This window comes from Lithobates pipiens, unplaced genomic scaffold, assembly GCF_037356315.1.
Source record: "Lithobates pipiens isolate NorthernLeopardFrog02 unplaced genomic scaffold, aLitPip1_a1.2 Scaffold_11, whole genome shotgun sequence".
Lineage (NCBI taxonomy): Eukaryota > Metazoa > Chordata > Amphibia > Anura > Ranidae > Lithobates > Lithobates pipiens.
This window is the reverse complement of record NW_027507696.1, coordinates 20,927,369-20,941,883: the sequence shown is the minus strand read 5'-3', so window position 1 is coordinate 20,941,883 and position 14,515 is coordinate 20,927,369. Positions and strand designations below refer to the sequence as shown.

Here is a 14,515-nt window from a genome sequence, read left to right as displayed (position 1 = left end):
GGCATGACAGGTCCTCTTTACAGTGAGATATGGGGTAAATAAGACCCCACATCTCACCTCTAGGCTGGGAAGTCTGAAATAAAAAAAACGAAAAAAACGATTCTGGCTTTGATCGTATTGACGAGTCGGTAGAAGCACCGGAGGGCGGCGGGGGGGGGGGGGGGCGTCCCCTCTCGCCTCCTGTAAGAATGATCAAGCAGTGGAACAGCCGCTATGATTGTTCTTATGGTGTAGGGAATCGCCAGCTGAAAAAGCTGATATCTGAATATCTGAATGATGCCTGTAGCTACAGGCATCATTCAGATATCCCCGCACAAATTCAAGAACATCATATGACGGCCGGCGGGCGGGAAGTGGTTAAAATGCATTTTTTTTTTTTAACACAAAGTTGTCCATTTATACAATATTTCTAACACATAGCATGTACATACCAAAAATTACACTCCAAAATAGATTCTCCTACTCCTGAGTACAGCAATACCACATGTGTGACACTTCCACAGCCTGGCCACATACAGAGGCCGAGTACAGCCAAGCATGGCTGGGTATCACCGAGTATTGCAGGGTATCACCGAGTATGGCTGAGCATGGCCGAGTATGGCTGGGTATTGCAGGGTATCAGAGTATGGCTGAGCATGGCCGAGTATGGCAGGGTATTGCAGAGTATCACAAGTATGGCTGGGTATTGCGGAGTATCACCGGGTATGGCTGGGTATTGTAGAGTATCACCGGGTATGGCTGGGTATTGCAGAGTATCACCGGGTATGGCTGGGTATTGCAGAGTATCACCGAGTATGGCTGGGTATTGCAGGGTATCACCGAGTATGGCTGGGTATTGCAGGATATCACCGACTATGGCTGGGTATTGCAGGGTATCACCGACTATGGCTGGGTACTTCAGGGGATCACCGAGTATGGCTGGGTATTGCAGGGTATCACCGAGTATGGCTGGGTATTGCAGGGTATCACTGAGTATGGCTGGGTATTGCAGGGTATCACCGAGTATGGCTGGGTAACTCCGAGTATGGCTGGGTATCTCCGAGTATGGCTGGGTATTGCAGGGTATCTCCGAGTATGGCAATTTATGGCAGAGTATTGGTAGGGTATTGCAGAGTATTGGCAGGGTATTGCAGGCTATTGCAGAGTATTGCATTTGACGGAGCGATCACGTGGTAAACGGCCGCGATGAGCCACAGGACCCGGTGGGCACAGATGCTCTCGAGTGCACACCCCAGGGGGCGCGCAAGAGCGGAATTCTGGAAGGACGTCATATGACGGCCTCTCAGAGTTAAGCAACCGCCCTGTAGCCGTCATTCGGCTATGGGCCGGTTGTTAAGTGGTTAAGGTCATAATGTGTTAGTATGCATAATTTTTTTTTTTTTAACCAAAATAAAGTTTATTGAGCAGAAAAGTCAATACAGAATAGAATACAACAGGTGCCGGGTGCAACAGGCACCCCAATGTGTTGAAAGGATGTACAATGTTTGTCTGACATACGTATCTAGAACTAATACAATCTGTTACCTCATTTTCTTTGTAGCATGTAAACAGCAGTGCATACATGTTTTCCTATATTAGGCAGTGTGGGTAATCGCAAAATGTCGTTATGGTCTGCCCTATTTCTTTGTTTCTATATTTTCATCGGCCCTAGGCATCACAAGTGGAGGAGTCATCAATCCGTCTACCCCATATCTTGTGGAATTTATCCGGGCACCCACGATGGGAATAAAGAATTTTTTTGTAAGGTAGTGTGAGGTTCACATCCCTCTTCCATTGTTGGATTGTGGGCGGAGTAGGTCTAAGCCATAATTGAGCTATTTGCATCCTGGCAGTGAACAAGGTTTCCTGCAGGAACGTTGTGAGGTATTTCTCTTCTTCAGGTAGAGGAAGGAGGCCAAGTATGCATTGACGTGGGCACGGTGTTAGGGGGGGATCCCATATGGTCATAAAGAAATTTGATGATTTGTGTCCAGTACTGTTGGATGGGAGGGCAGGACCATATGAGGTGGTGGAAAGTGCTGTTGGCATCACCACATCTGGGGTATGTCGGGTCGGCGTCAGCTTTATATTTGGAGATTCGGGTAGGAGTAATGTATGATTTACGGAGGATATAGTGGTGCGTAAGTCTATCGGAGAGCTTAAGCGACACCTTTTTGGGTGTCTCCAAGATCTCCCCCCATTGCTCGTCTTCAATTTCCCCTAGGTCCGGCTCCCACCTCGTCTTAAGCCGGTAAGCATGAGCCGTAGCTCTGGGAGTGAGGAGCTGGGTATAGAGGAGGGATATCAGTTTTTTAGAGTCGTCTCCAAGTATCATGTCCGTCAGAATCATTGTTTATAGTAGAGGGACGGGGTTTCCAAATTGAGTTCGAATGGCGTGTCGGACTTGTAAGTATCGAAAGAGTGTGAAATTGGAGAGATAAAAATTCTTCTTTTAGGGTTTGAAACGTCTTTAGTGTGCGTCCGGTAAAAAGTTGGGATAGGTAAATAACTCTCTTAATTATCCATATTTTGTGGTCTGGGATGGTCAGCAGTTCTGGAAGGAGAGGGCTTTCCCATAATGGTGTATGGGCATGTAAGGGAGGGCCCCAAGTGATGGCATATGCTATGTGCCAAATTTTGTTGTGATGTAGTAGCATGTGAGGTTTGTCCCCCAGTCGCGAAAGGCCCTGGTGCTTGCAGAGTAGTATTTGGAAGGGGTGAGCTACTACATCCATGGCCGCACACCAATGTAGAGTATCTGACTTTATCATGGCTGTAAAAGTAGAAAAAGTGGGATAGTTGGTAAGCAAGGTAATATAGTGCCAGGTCGGGCAGGACAGTGTCATCCAGATGAACGGGGCATTTGAGGGTCTGCCACGCCAGTTTGTGCCTGGAAGAGCCCCACACAAATGTGTTAAGGATAGATTCCATGTTTCTAAACATATGGACTGGAACATAGAGTGGAGCGTGCCAAAAAAGGTACAGTAGTTTGGGAAGAAGAATCATCTTCACTAGGTTGAGCCGGCCAGTGACCCCTAGAGGGAGTCTGGACCATATCTGGGTTTTGCATTTAAAGAGTTCAAAAAGTGGTTCTAGGTTCAATTTTACATAGTCTGTAAGGGAGCGGGAGCATTGTACGCCAAGATACTTAATTTGGTTGGTGCGCACAAGGGGCAGAGCAGCTTGTGTGGCTGTGGGGGCGGTGAGGTCTATAGGGAGAATTTGGTATTTGCCCCAATTTATCTGGAGTCCCGAGAAAGCCTCAAAGTGTTGGATTAAGTGGAGGGCTGCCGTCAGTGAGGGACCAGCATCCTCCAAGTAGAGCAGCATGTCATCAGCATAGAGGCTGATCACCTCCGTCACCTGCCCCATGTGTAGGCCCCGTATGTCAGGATGCGCCCTGATGGAGATGGCTAGTGGCTCAACGACTAGTGCATACAGCATGGGTGAGCTGGGACAGCCTTGGCGGGTTCCTCGGGACAATGGGAAGGAGCCAGATGTTTGTCCATTTACTTGGATGCGAGCGGTAGGGGTTTGGTATAAGAGCTGGAGCCATTTGACAAACCTGGGGCCAAAGCCAAATCTGTAGAGGCACTCCCATAGGTACCTCCACTCTACTGAATCAAAAGCATTGGTGGCATCAAGGATAACTACCACCCTAGTACCGGCATTGTTGTGGGGGGCTTGGAGAGTCATAAATAACCTTCTAAGGTCTAATGCCATGTTCTTATTGGGCATGAAGCTGGTTTGATCAGCATGGATGAGATGGAGTATTACCTTGTTCAGTCTGAGGGCGAGAATTTTGGCCAATATTTTAACGTCTAATTGTAGGAGGGAAATGGGGCGGTATGATTCGGGATACAGGGGGTCTTTACCTGGCTTCAGGATAAGGACAATTAGGGCCTCACTCATGTTGCGTGGGAGCGTGTTAGTTTTGAATATATGGGAGTATAATGCGTGTAACTGGGGTAGTAGAGTTTCCTAAAATTGAGAATAGAATTCTAAGGGAAGGCCGCCTGAGCCGGGAGCTTTGGATGGTGGCAAGCATGCTATAGCTTACGCCATGCATTCTTCTGTAATGGGGGCCTCAAGGAGGTCTATCTGGGAGTCTGTAAGGGTGGGGAATTCTATATCTTGCAGGAGGGCACGTAATTCATTTAGGGGGCGGTTGGCCCTGGAGGTGTAGAGGTCAGCGTAAAAGTGTTTGAACTCCTGAGCCAATATGGACTGGGTCTCTGAGGGTGGTCCCAGTTTCTGACAGGAGTTGGATTACTACTGGGGGGCTGTGATCTAAATGAGCCATATGCTAATAACTTACACGCCTGTTCTCCGTGTTCATATATTCTCTTTTTGCTAAATAAGATTCCCTTTTTAGCTTTTTCAAAGTGCAGGTGGTCTGTAAGCCTGGCTTGTAAATGTAGTTTAGCTGAGATTGAGGGCGTGGGGTTAGTGAGGAACACTTGCTCTAAAGATTCCAGTGTTTCCTCAGCTTGCTTTAGGGTGTGTTTAGAAGAGGCTTTGTGTCTATTTATTCGGTTTGACATGATCATGCGAGCATGAAGTTTGAAGGCCTCCCAAATCAGACCAATTGAGGTTGATCCTGCATTTGACTGGAAGTATTGAGTCCACTTTCGCTGGATGGCCTCCAAATCGGTGAGGACCGTGAACCAGAATGGGTTCAATCTCCATATGCGGGACTGTGGAGAGGAGGGCAAGCATAGGGTAGCCCAATATGGTGAATGATCCGACAGAATCCGGGTGCAGAAGCCGGCTTGTTGCAATAATGGAGTTAGGGTAGGGGATAGCAAAATCATATCAATATGCGACATAGCAGATTGGGAGGGGGTGAAGCAGGAATAGGCCTTGGCATTGGGATATTTGAGTCTCCAAGTGTCAGACATGGCAAATTCAGATAGGAACCTGCCAAATCTTGTCAGTGTAGGTTGGATCGGTGATACAGAGGACTGGTAGAGTCTGTCGAGGTGGGAGTCAATTACTGCATTGAAATCGCCCAGCCAGATGGCTGGCACTGTGGAGTGCTGCGTCATAAAGGCTATTCCCTCCCTGAGGGCCACGAAGTGGAATGGTGGGGGAATATAAAATGGCAGCAGGAGAATTTCACGGCTGCCCACTGTTGCATGTAGGAAAAGGAACCTGCCCTGCTGGTCCGACTAAAGGCTGTGTAGGCAAAATTGAACTGTTTTAGCTACCAGGATGGCGATTCCCCTGGAATTGTTTGCGTAAGGGGCCTGGTATAGCCAACCCACCCACTTTTTTTTGAGAGACATCTGTAGTTGACCTGTTATGTGCGTTTTCACTAACACAGATATGTCTGCACATAGCTGTTTTAAGTGGGAGAGGACAGCCAGACGTTTGGGTTTGGCTGTTACTCCTCTCACATTCCATGTGACTAGCTTAAGAGTCGCCATCCTAGTGTTAGCAGGAATATGCAGCCTGGTCGGACCAACAAGGGGGAGCCTGATCCCACACGCGCATTTAAAGCAATAAAAAAACATTCAAGTGCATAACATAACACAGATACCATTGGGTTGCAAAACCATTGGGTTGCAGTGGGGATGGAAGTCTGGGTGCATTCTTATCTGTTAACGAGGGCGAACAGAATCGCTCTGAGGTGCATAGCGTTGCTGGGGGAGCCAGCGTGCAGGTGCAGCAGGGGACACAAGTTAATTTGTGAGTGGCTGCAACTTCTATGTGAAGGGGGAACAATGCATGTTGAGCTGTGCCGTTTTTGTGGCACAATTGCAGCGGTTATGGGGGGAGGGGTGGGTGCGAGGATAGTAAGTGCTTGTTATGAGGGATAAAAAATAAGGGCAGTCAAGGGGAGCCAGGGGAGAGGCTAAGATGAGGCCTACTCACAGTTTGCAGCAAGGGTGACATTGGTGCATGATATTGAGCCTTGGTGTATCAGACATCAATGAAGGCACACAGGCTTCTATGGCGGCAATGGTGCAGTGGCATCTCGTCTCTCCAACCATGGAATGATTGCTGAGGCGTCTTCAAAGAAGTGTGCTTTCCCATCTCGGATGAGATGGAGGCGCGCTGGAAACAGCATCGCATATGCAAGGTGGTGGTTACGGAGCTGACGCTTGGCCTCCACGAATTGCGGCCTTTTCTTCTGGACCTCGGCGGAGAAATCCAGGAATACATCGATGTGGGAGTCACCGAACGGTATGTTGCCCTTCTCGCCAGTGAGGCGTAGCACAGTATCGCGGTCTCTGCAATTTAGCATCTTTGCAAAGAACGTGCATGTTGGGGCACCAGGAGGGGGATGACAAGAAACTAGACGATGTGCGCGCTCCACCACAAACGTGGTGGAGAAGGCCTCTCTGCCAAAGTTGGTAATCAGCAGGCGTTCTAGGAATGTGGGGGGGCCAGATCCCTCCGATCTTTCCGGCAACCCCACAAACCTAAGATTAGCGGAGTCTGTTTTCCATGTTGTCCTGTTTGCTCAGGACGACACTTAGTTGATGCTGGAGCCATTCGGTGGCAATCTGCAGGGGAGGGATATCAACTTCCACTTGCCCGATCCTGCGCTCCATTTCGCCGACTCTCTCCCGGAGCTTGTGTAGATCTTGGCGAATTAAAGAAATGCCCACCTTGACCTCTTCAATCCTAGAGGTGAGGGTGGTTTGGCATAAGGAGACAGCAGCCAGTATTCGGGCAGTATCCCCGGAAGGCAGAGCATCTTCGCCGAAGCTGGACGCAGCGCCATCTTACTCCACAGGGTCTGGGTCATCAGCTCGGAATTTGCTGAGCTTTGAAAGCACTGATGGGGCTCTCTTTGGTGGTGACATGAGCTGGATATGTTCACCAGTAGGGGGCGGTGCTTTTGGTAGGCAAAGGGGTTGGTTTTTGTCCCAAAAGATCGGTTATAAGGATGTCTTGAAGCCGGAGCTCTCACTCAGTGCGTCCTATGCCAGCAGCACACTGTCACCGCTGATAGGGCTTTCATCTCCACCCCGTATTCCTTTCCGGGTTTGAGCGCTAATGATGACATTACTCCTGCATACGCGAGAGTCAAGGTCGCAGCACAGCTCTCTCAATGGATGGCATGTCATCCATTGAGAGCACAGTGTGTATGCGCCAGTGATGTCAACGTCTGCTACTAAAGTACAGTGCATCCAGAAAGTATTCACACCCCTTCACTTTCCACATTTGGTTATATTACAGCCTTATTCCAAAATGGATTAAATTCATTAAATGGATTAAATTCATTATTTTCCTCAAAATTCTACAAACAATACCCCATAATGACAACGTGAAAGAAGTTTGTTTGCAAATTTATTAAAAATAAAAAAATCCCATGTACAGAAGTATTCCCAGCCTTTGCCATGACATTCAAAATTGAGCTCAGGTGCATCTTGTTTCCACTGATCAACCTTGAGATGTTTCTACAACTTGTCTGGAGTCCACCTGTGGTAAACTCATTTGATTAGACATGATTTGGAAGGTGCATACCTTGTTTATATAAGGTCCCACAGTTAACAGTGCATGTCAAAGCACAAACCAAGCCAAGAAGACCAAGGAATTGTCTGTAGACCTCCGAGACGGGATTGTATCGAGGCACAGATCTGGGGAAAGGTATAGAAAAATTTCTGCAGCATTGAAAGTGGCAATGAGCGCAGTCGCCTCCATCAACCATAAATGGAAGAAGTTTGGAGCCACCAGAACTCTTCCTAGAGTGGGCTGCCTGGCCAAACTGAGCGATCGGGGGAGAAGGGTCTAAGTCAGGGAGGTGACCAAGAACCCGATGGTCACTCTGACAGAGCTCCAGTATTTCTCTTTGGAGAGAGGAGAACTTTTTAGAAGAACAACCATCTCTGCACCACTCTACCAACCAGGCCTGTATGTCAGAGTGGCCAGACGGAAGCCACTCCCCAGTAAAAGGCACATGAGAGCCCACCTGGAGCTTGCCAAAAGGCACCTGAAGGACTCTCAGACCATGAGAAACAAATCCTCTGGTCCGATGAACCAAAGATTAAACTCTTTGGCCTGAATGGCAAGCGTCATGTCTGGAGGAAACCAGGCACCACTCCATCACCTGGCCATCCCTACAGTGAAGCATGGTGGTGGCAGCATCATGCTGTTGGGATGTTTTTCAGCATCGGGAACTGGGAGACTAGTCAGGATAGACGGAAAGATGAATGCAGCAATGTACAGGGACAACCTTGAGGAAAACCTGCTCCAGAGTACTCTGGACCTTAGACTGGAGCGAATGTTCATCTTCCAACAGGACAACAAACCCTAAGCACACAGCCAATATAACAAAGGTGTGGCTACAGGACAACTCTGTGAATGTCCTTGAGTGGCCCAGCCAGAGCCCAGACTTAAACCCGATTTAACATCTCTGGAGAGATGTGAAAATGGCTGTGCACCAACGCTCCCCATCCAACCGGATGGAGCTTGAGATGTCCTGCAAAGAAGAATGGGAGAAACTGCCCAAAAATAAGTGTACCAAGCTTGTAGCATCATACTCAAAAAGACTTGAGTCTCTAATTGGTGCCAAAGGTGATTCAACAAAGTATTGAGCAAAGGCTGTGAATACTTACGTACCGTACATGGGATTTTTTATTTTTAATAAACTTGAAAAGTTTTCAAACAAACTTCTTTCACATTGTCATTATGGGGTATTGTTTGTAGAATTTTGAGGAAAATAATGAATTTAATCAATTTTTGGAATAAAACTAACATAAAATGTGGAAAAAGTGAAGTACTGTGAATAATTTCCGGGTTCACTGTAAATATTTCTTAAACAGACTTTAACTTATCGCTGCTCAGCTGTCTCATTTTTAACAATTTGACAAGACTGATCTAGAGAGATATCAAACTTTAGTATGCAGGCTACCCTCCCACCCAGCCTATACTCCAATACAGTTAATATTTTGCAGAGTTAGGGGTACTAACTTTCTGCATACCTGGGATAGTATACTATTTTATTTATTAATCAACATATCTGGGAATTGGCTCTATACAAGATTGAGAATCCTCTTTTTCATAACCACACAGTACAATTACCACTTACTGGAATTACTACAGATCTCTGAGCTGGTTTTATGGGCCTCAAAGGGTATTTTATATTTAGATCAGATATATATATATATAATATATATATATATTTTTTTTTTATTCTTTTATCAACAGACATATAAAAAACATATTGGCACAACAACCAATGCGCTCAACATGAGCGTAAAGAGTCATAATATTTGGTACACAGATACATGAGAAGTACAAATTAGCAATTGTATATACTTGAGTTACATATAAGTACAGAGTAGGCTGGATTCCTTATAAAATCATTCCCAGTACAAAATGTTGTTCTCTAAATTCTCACACATTATAAGTATAGAAAATAGACTACTCACAAATTAGAAGAAATAATGAGAGTGGAGGAGCACCAAGTGTCCCACACCTTGTCGTATTTGCTGGGACAACCCCCATGTTCAAAAATGATTTTTTCATAAGGCAGTATCTGATTCACCATCTGGTACGAGTAGATGGGAGAGAAGCAGATTGATTCCATGTTCCTGTGTTTCTCTCAGCATTATTCTAGTCAATTTTGGCCATTGTTCCTCATCTAGTATACCCAATAGACAGATGTGCAGATCACATGGCACTAGATCAGGCCTTAAAATATTTCTGGAATTACAAGCTGAGTTGTCTCTCCCTAATTTTATGTTTTTTTTTTTATATATACAGCTGAGACATGCAGTGAGAGCACAGTTCACCCACATACTTCTTTGACAAAAGTGATTTTAGGCTCAGAACCCGCAAAGTTCATCTTTGTATTATATAATACCCTTCAGACACCTTCTACGACCAAATTGGCTTACCGTACTAAGACCAGATGGGAACCTGATTTGGGAGTGGTAGGGGAGGATGAGTGGGAGCAAATACTTGATAATTATAAAATGGTCTCTACCAGAGTCTCTGATCGGTTAACCCAGATGTATATTTTACATAGGGCTTATCTGACTCCAGTTTGTGTCACTTGGTACAAATCTTCTTACAGTCCTCTATGTCGGCAACATACAGGTACTTTTTTCCACCTTATTTGGTCCTGTCCAATAGTTCAGATGTTCTGGGCTCAGCTGGTACAATTTTTACATGACCAAATGGGATCTCCCTTATCACTGGACCCCAAAACCTGTTTTCTGTTTTTGAACGTGAAAAATATCTCCTAAACTGTGTACATTTAGGATATATATTTACTGTACCCACAGGTAAGCCTTAATATAGGCTTACTTGTAGGTATAAATAATAGAGGACTTTACTACCGCTTTAAGCTGGCCATACTATAGATCAGGCATGTCCAAAGTCCGGCCCGCGGGCCAATTGCGGCCCGCGGTCTGGTTTTGAATGGCCCGCCTGGTCTTTCTCAATTTAGTGTGCCGTGGGATCAGGGCTGTCAGATGAGCCTGATCCCAGGCACTGTGAGAAGCTCAGTGAGCTTCAAAAGTGAAAGTAAAGTGCAGAGGAGTGTGCTGTGCTCTCTGCTTCCCCCTACAGTGCAGTACCCGGCTGAATTAGGAAGCTACAAAGGTACTGTACTATGCTAAAAGCTAAATTGGTGTTAAAAAGGCTTTATTCATGTGTGTGTGTATGAATGTATGTCTGTATGTGTGTGTGCACGTGTCTGTGTGTGTGCACTTGTGTCTGTATGTGTGTGTGTACACTTGTGTCTGTATGTGTGTGTGTGCACATGTGCCTGTATGTGTGTGTGTGCACATGTGCCTGTATGTGTGTGTGTGCACATGTGCCTGTATGTGTGTGTGTGCACATGTGCCTGTATGTGTGTGTGTGCACATGTGTATGTGCACATGTGCCTGTATATGTGTGTGTGCACATGTGCCTGTATATGTGTGTGTGTGCACATGTGCTTGTATATGTGTGTGTGCACATGTGCCTGTATATGTGTGTGTGCACATGTGTCTGTATATGTGTGTGTGCACATGTGCCTGTATGTGTGTGTGTGTGTGCACATGTGCCTGTATGTGTGTGTGCACATGTGCCTGTATGTGTGTGTGCACATGTGTGTGTGTGTGTGTGTGTGTGCACATGTGTCTGTGTGTGTGCGTGTGCACATGTGTCTGTGTGTGTGCGTGTGCACATGTGTCTGTATGTGTCTGTGTGTGTGTGTGCACATGTGTCTGTATGTGTGTCTGTGTGTGTGCGTGTGCACATGTGTATGTATGTCTGTGTGTGTGCATGTATGTGTATGCATATGTCTGCGTGCATGTATGTGTATGCGTGTGTCTGTATGTATGTCTGTATGTGTGTGCGCACATGTGCCTGTATGTGTGTGTGCACATGTGCCTGTATGTGTGTGTGCACATGTGCCTGTATGTGTGTGTGCACATGTGTCTGTATGTGTGTGTGTGTGCACATGTGTCTGTATGTGTGTGTGTGTGTGCACATGTGCCTGTATGTGTGTGTGTGTGCACATGTGTGTGTGTGTGCACATGTGTCTGTATGTGTGTCTGTGTGTGTGCGTGTGCACATGTGTCTGTATGTGTCTGTGTGTGTGTGTGCACATGTGTCTGTATGTGTGTCTGTGTGTGTGCGTGTGCACATGTGTATGTATGTCTGTGTGTGTGCATGTATGTGTATGCATATGTCTGTGTGCATGTATGTGTATGTGTGTGTCTGTATGTATGTCTGTATGTGTGTGTGTGCACATGTCTGTATGTGTGCGCATGTATGTCTGTATCTCTGTGTGCACGTGTCTGTATGTGTGTGTGCGTGCGCGCGCATGTGTCTGTATGTATGTATGTGCATGCATGTGTCTGTATGTTTGTGTGTGTGCACATGTGTCTGTATGTGTGTGCATGTATGTCTGTATGTATGTGTGTGCGGCGTGCATTTATCTGCATGTGTGTCTGCATGTGTGTACATGTGTCTGTTACTTTTAATCCGGACCCCCCCCCCCATTCTTATACCATCAAAAATGCTTTTGTAGGGCTTGTGTGTGATATTAGCCAGTACTGCTGCTCCTCTGAAAAGCAATCCATACACAGATCTCTTTTCAGAGGCATTTGAATGGTGGTAAAGAGGCATTATGTTGCCTCCTCACCACCTGTTTTAAGCCCGTAAATTCAGCATCACTATATCGCAACTGTGTGTACTTGAAGTGAAGGCCCATTCACCCTGGGTATACCTCCAGCTGCAGCCACAGCAGGTGTACACCCCCAGCTGCTCCCTCTGCAGCTAAACGGGGAGAAGTTGGGGGTGGTAAAAACAGCTTAACCATGTGGTTTTACTGCCCCTCCAACCTGACATGTGAACAAGCCCTTGGTTCACATCTGTGTGGCTGCGTACTGTGTGCAGGGCAGCCCATTAATTTCAAGGGACTTCCCTACTCACAAAAATGCTGGGAAAGAAGCCCCCAAGCTTTTTTTTTTTTTTTTTTTTTTTAAATTGCACTGCACCAAAAGCACCCTACATTTTCCAATGAGTGGGGTACCATTAAAAATGAACGGTACCCCCTAAAGTGCAGAGCATTCGTCTGTGTGTTGGGAACGAGCGCGACAAAGGCAAGAGAATTCTTGTTGGGCCGTGTATTAGAGCTCGGATGGACACACTTAGACCGAATTTTCAATGGTTCAAAGAATGTCAGGCAAAATGGTCGGCCCTCGTGCATGTTCACTTCATCAAATCTGGCTCTCTTTGAAAAAAGTTTGGACACCGCTGCTATAGATGGATCAAAATTTGGCCAGTTCAGCAGGGACAGGTAAAATTTTGATCCATCAATATTCGTTCCCGTTCGAGATCTAGTGATTGGCTTTTCTTGCGCGAGACTGCTGGAATTTTTTTTAGCTGCAGCGTTAACCAGTGTATTCTGAGCGGAGTCCCACTATCAGAATACAATAGCGCAGCAGGGAGGATTCCCCATCCAACTCAAATGTGTGGATGATAACCTGTTCCTTTTTTGATGCCTCTATAGCTGGCTTAAAGAATAAGTACAGCCAAAGCTCCTTTGGCTATACTTCTCCTGTGGATCACAGGAGTGCAGTTCATTCGGCACCTCTGTGACCCGTTTTCAGCAAACAGTGTGCTGATGAAGCCCGCTGTCAGCTGATGTCACAGAGTCGGTCCAGGTTCGGGCAAGATCGTGACAATGAAGTCAGGATCCGCCCACTGAGAGCCTAAGCCAGATGGTCCTGCCCCCTCCACAGCCCAGTGCTCCAGTGAGCACAGGGGGGAAGAGTAGAGAGCTGCTCAGGGAGCTGTAAGAACCAAGCAATCAGCGTTGTTCGATCACTCGGTTCTCAGTGTTAGAGGTGCCAGGGGACAGATGCAGCGTCTTACTGATGTTGCATAAACCTAAGTATGATTCTTAAAAAAAAAAAAAAAAAAAACCCATACATCTCTCTTAAGGTAAGACATTTACTGCTATGGATATCTATCATGCTGCAGAGCTGAGACACATTGTCTCCCTTCCCAATCTCCCTCCACTCCCCAAAGAATAACATTAAAGCCCCATACACACTATCAGTTTTTCTGCTGAGTTTTTCCTTCAGATTTACCAAAACCATATAATATGAGGTCAAACCTTAGGAATTTCAATATGTATGCAATCAGGCAGGCCCTTCTACTACATGGTTTTGGTAAACCTGAAGGAAAAACTCAGCAGAAAAACTGATAGTGTGTATGGGGCTTAAGTCTATTCCTAAATAATTCTTCCCTCTGACCTTTCTCTCCCCACCAAGCCATTACACTCAATGATCTTCCTCCCCCCCCCCCCCCCCCCCCCCACATATGTGTTTGTTCAGTGCAATTTTAATTCAAGGCTGGGTGTAGAGCTGTCATGATATATTTACCTCACTGCGGGATTTTAGCGTACTTCGTTTTGGCCTAAGTAGCACATCTTTGAAATCCAGCTTGATGTCATTGTCTATTCGAGGCATTATGTCCTAGAAGGGAATTGAAAGACTCAATAAACTGAGGAAAATAAACTAAGAAGAAATTGAAAAAGAAGAGTTCTCACTGAGCTCTGAATAGTGCCATTTTAGTTCCCCCCCCCCCCCCCCCCCCCGCCTTCTGACCTCTCAGCTTTAAAAATCCAGCACTTTAATGGATATAAAGACTGCAAATAAAACAGGTACAACTTGTGTAGGAGGATTTGTTTCATCTGTGCATCACCTGAGGCCAGTCACTTCACTGGGTATATGTAAGGGTTTACAACCACTTTAATTTATTACCTGTATTAAAGTGGGAGTAATATAAGGCTATAATAAGGCTTACCTATAGGAACAGTAATTATCTCCTAAACGTACACTGTTTAAAAGATATTTACTTGCAAACCTGCCAGTGACATCCCCGAGACACATGCACTCCGAGGGAATGGCATACCTCCGCCGTTCCTCCAAAGTTCTGTGCCTTGAACAGCGCCTTCCGCGTGCATGCGCGGGAGTGACGTCATTGCAAATTAAAAGACCAGAGCCTGCCAACCCGGAAGGAAGACCAGGTAAAGAAGGAAGCTCTGTGAGTGGTGATGGCGTGCCTGGAGGGCTTC

At 46.2% G+C, this 14,515-nt stretch overlaps 1 protein-coding gene across 1 annotated transcript in view; it reads right to left on the bottom strand.

Moving 5' to 3' along the window:
• GMPR2 (guanosine monophosphate reductase 2) overlaps positions 1–14,515 on the bottom strand; it is a 44,811-nt gene that overhangs the window by 27,095 nt on the left and 3,201 nt on the right. Inside the window, exon 2 of the mRNA XM_077469689.1 lies at positions 13,821–13,913. Coding sequence (XP_077325815.1) covers positions 13,821–13,907 — 87 coding nt within the window. The 5' untranslated portion in view covers positions 13,908–13,913. The remainder of the gene's footprint in view (positions 1–13,820; positions 13,914–14,515) is intronic.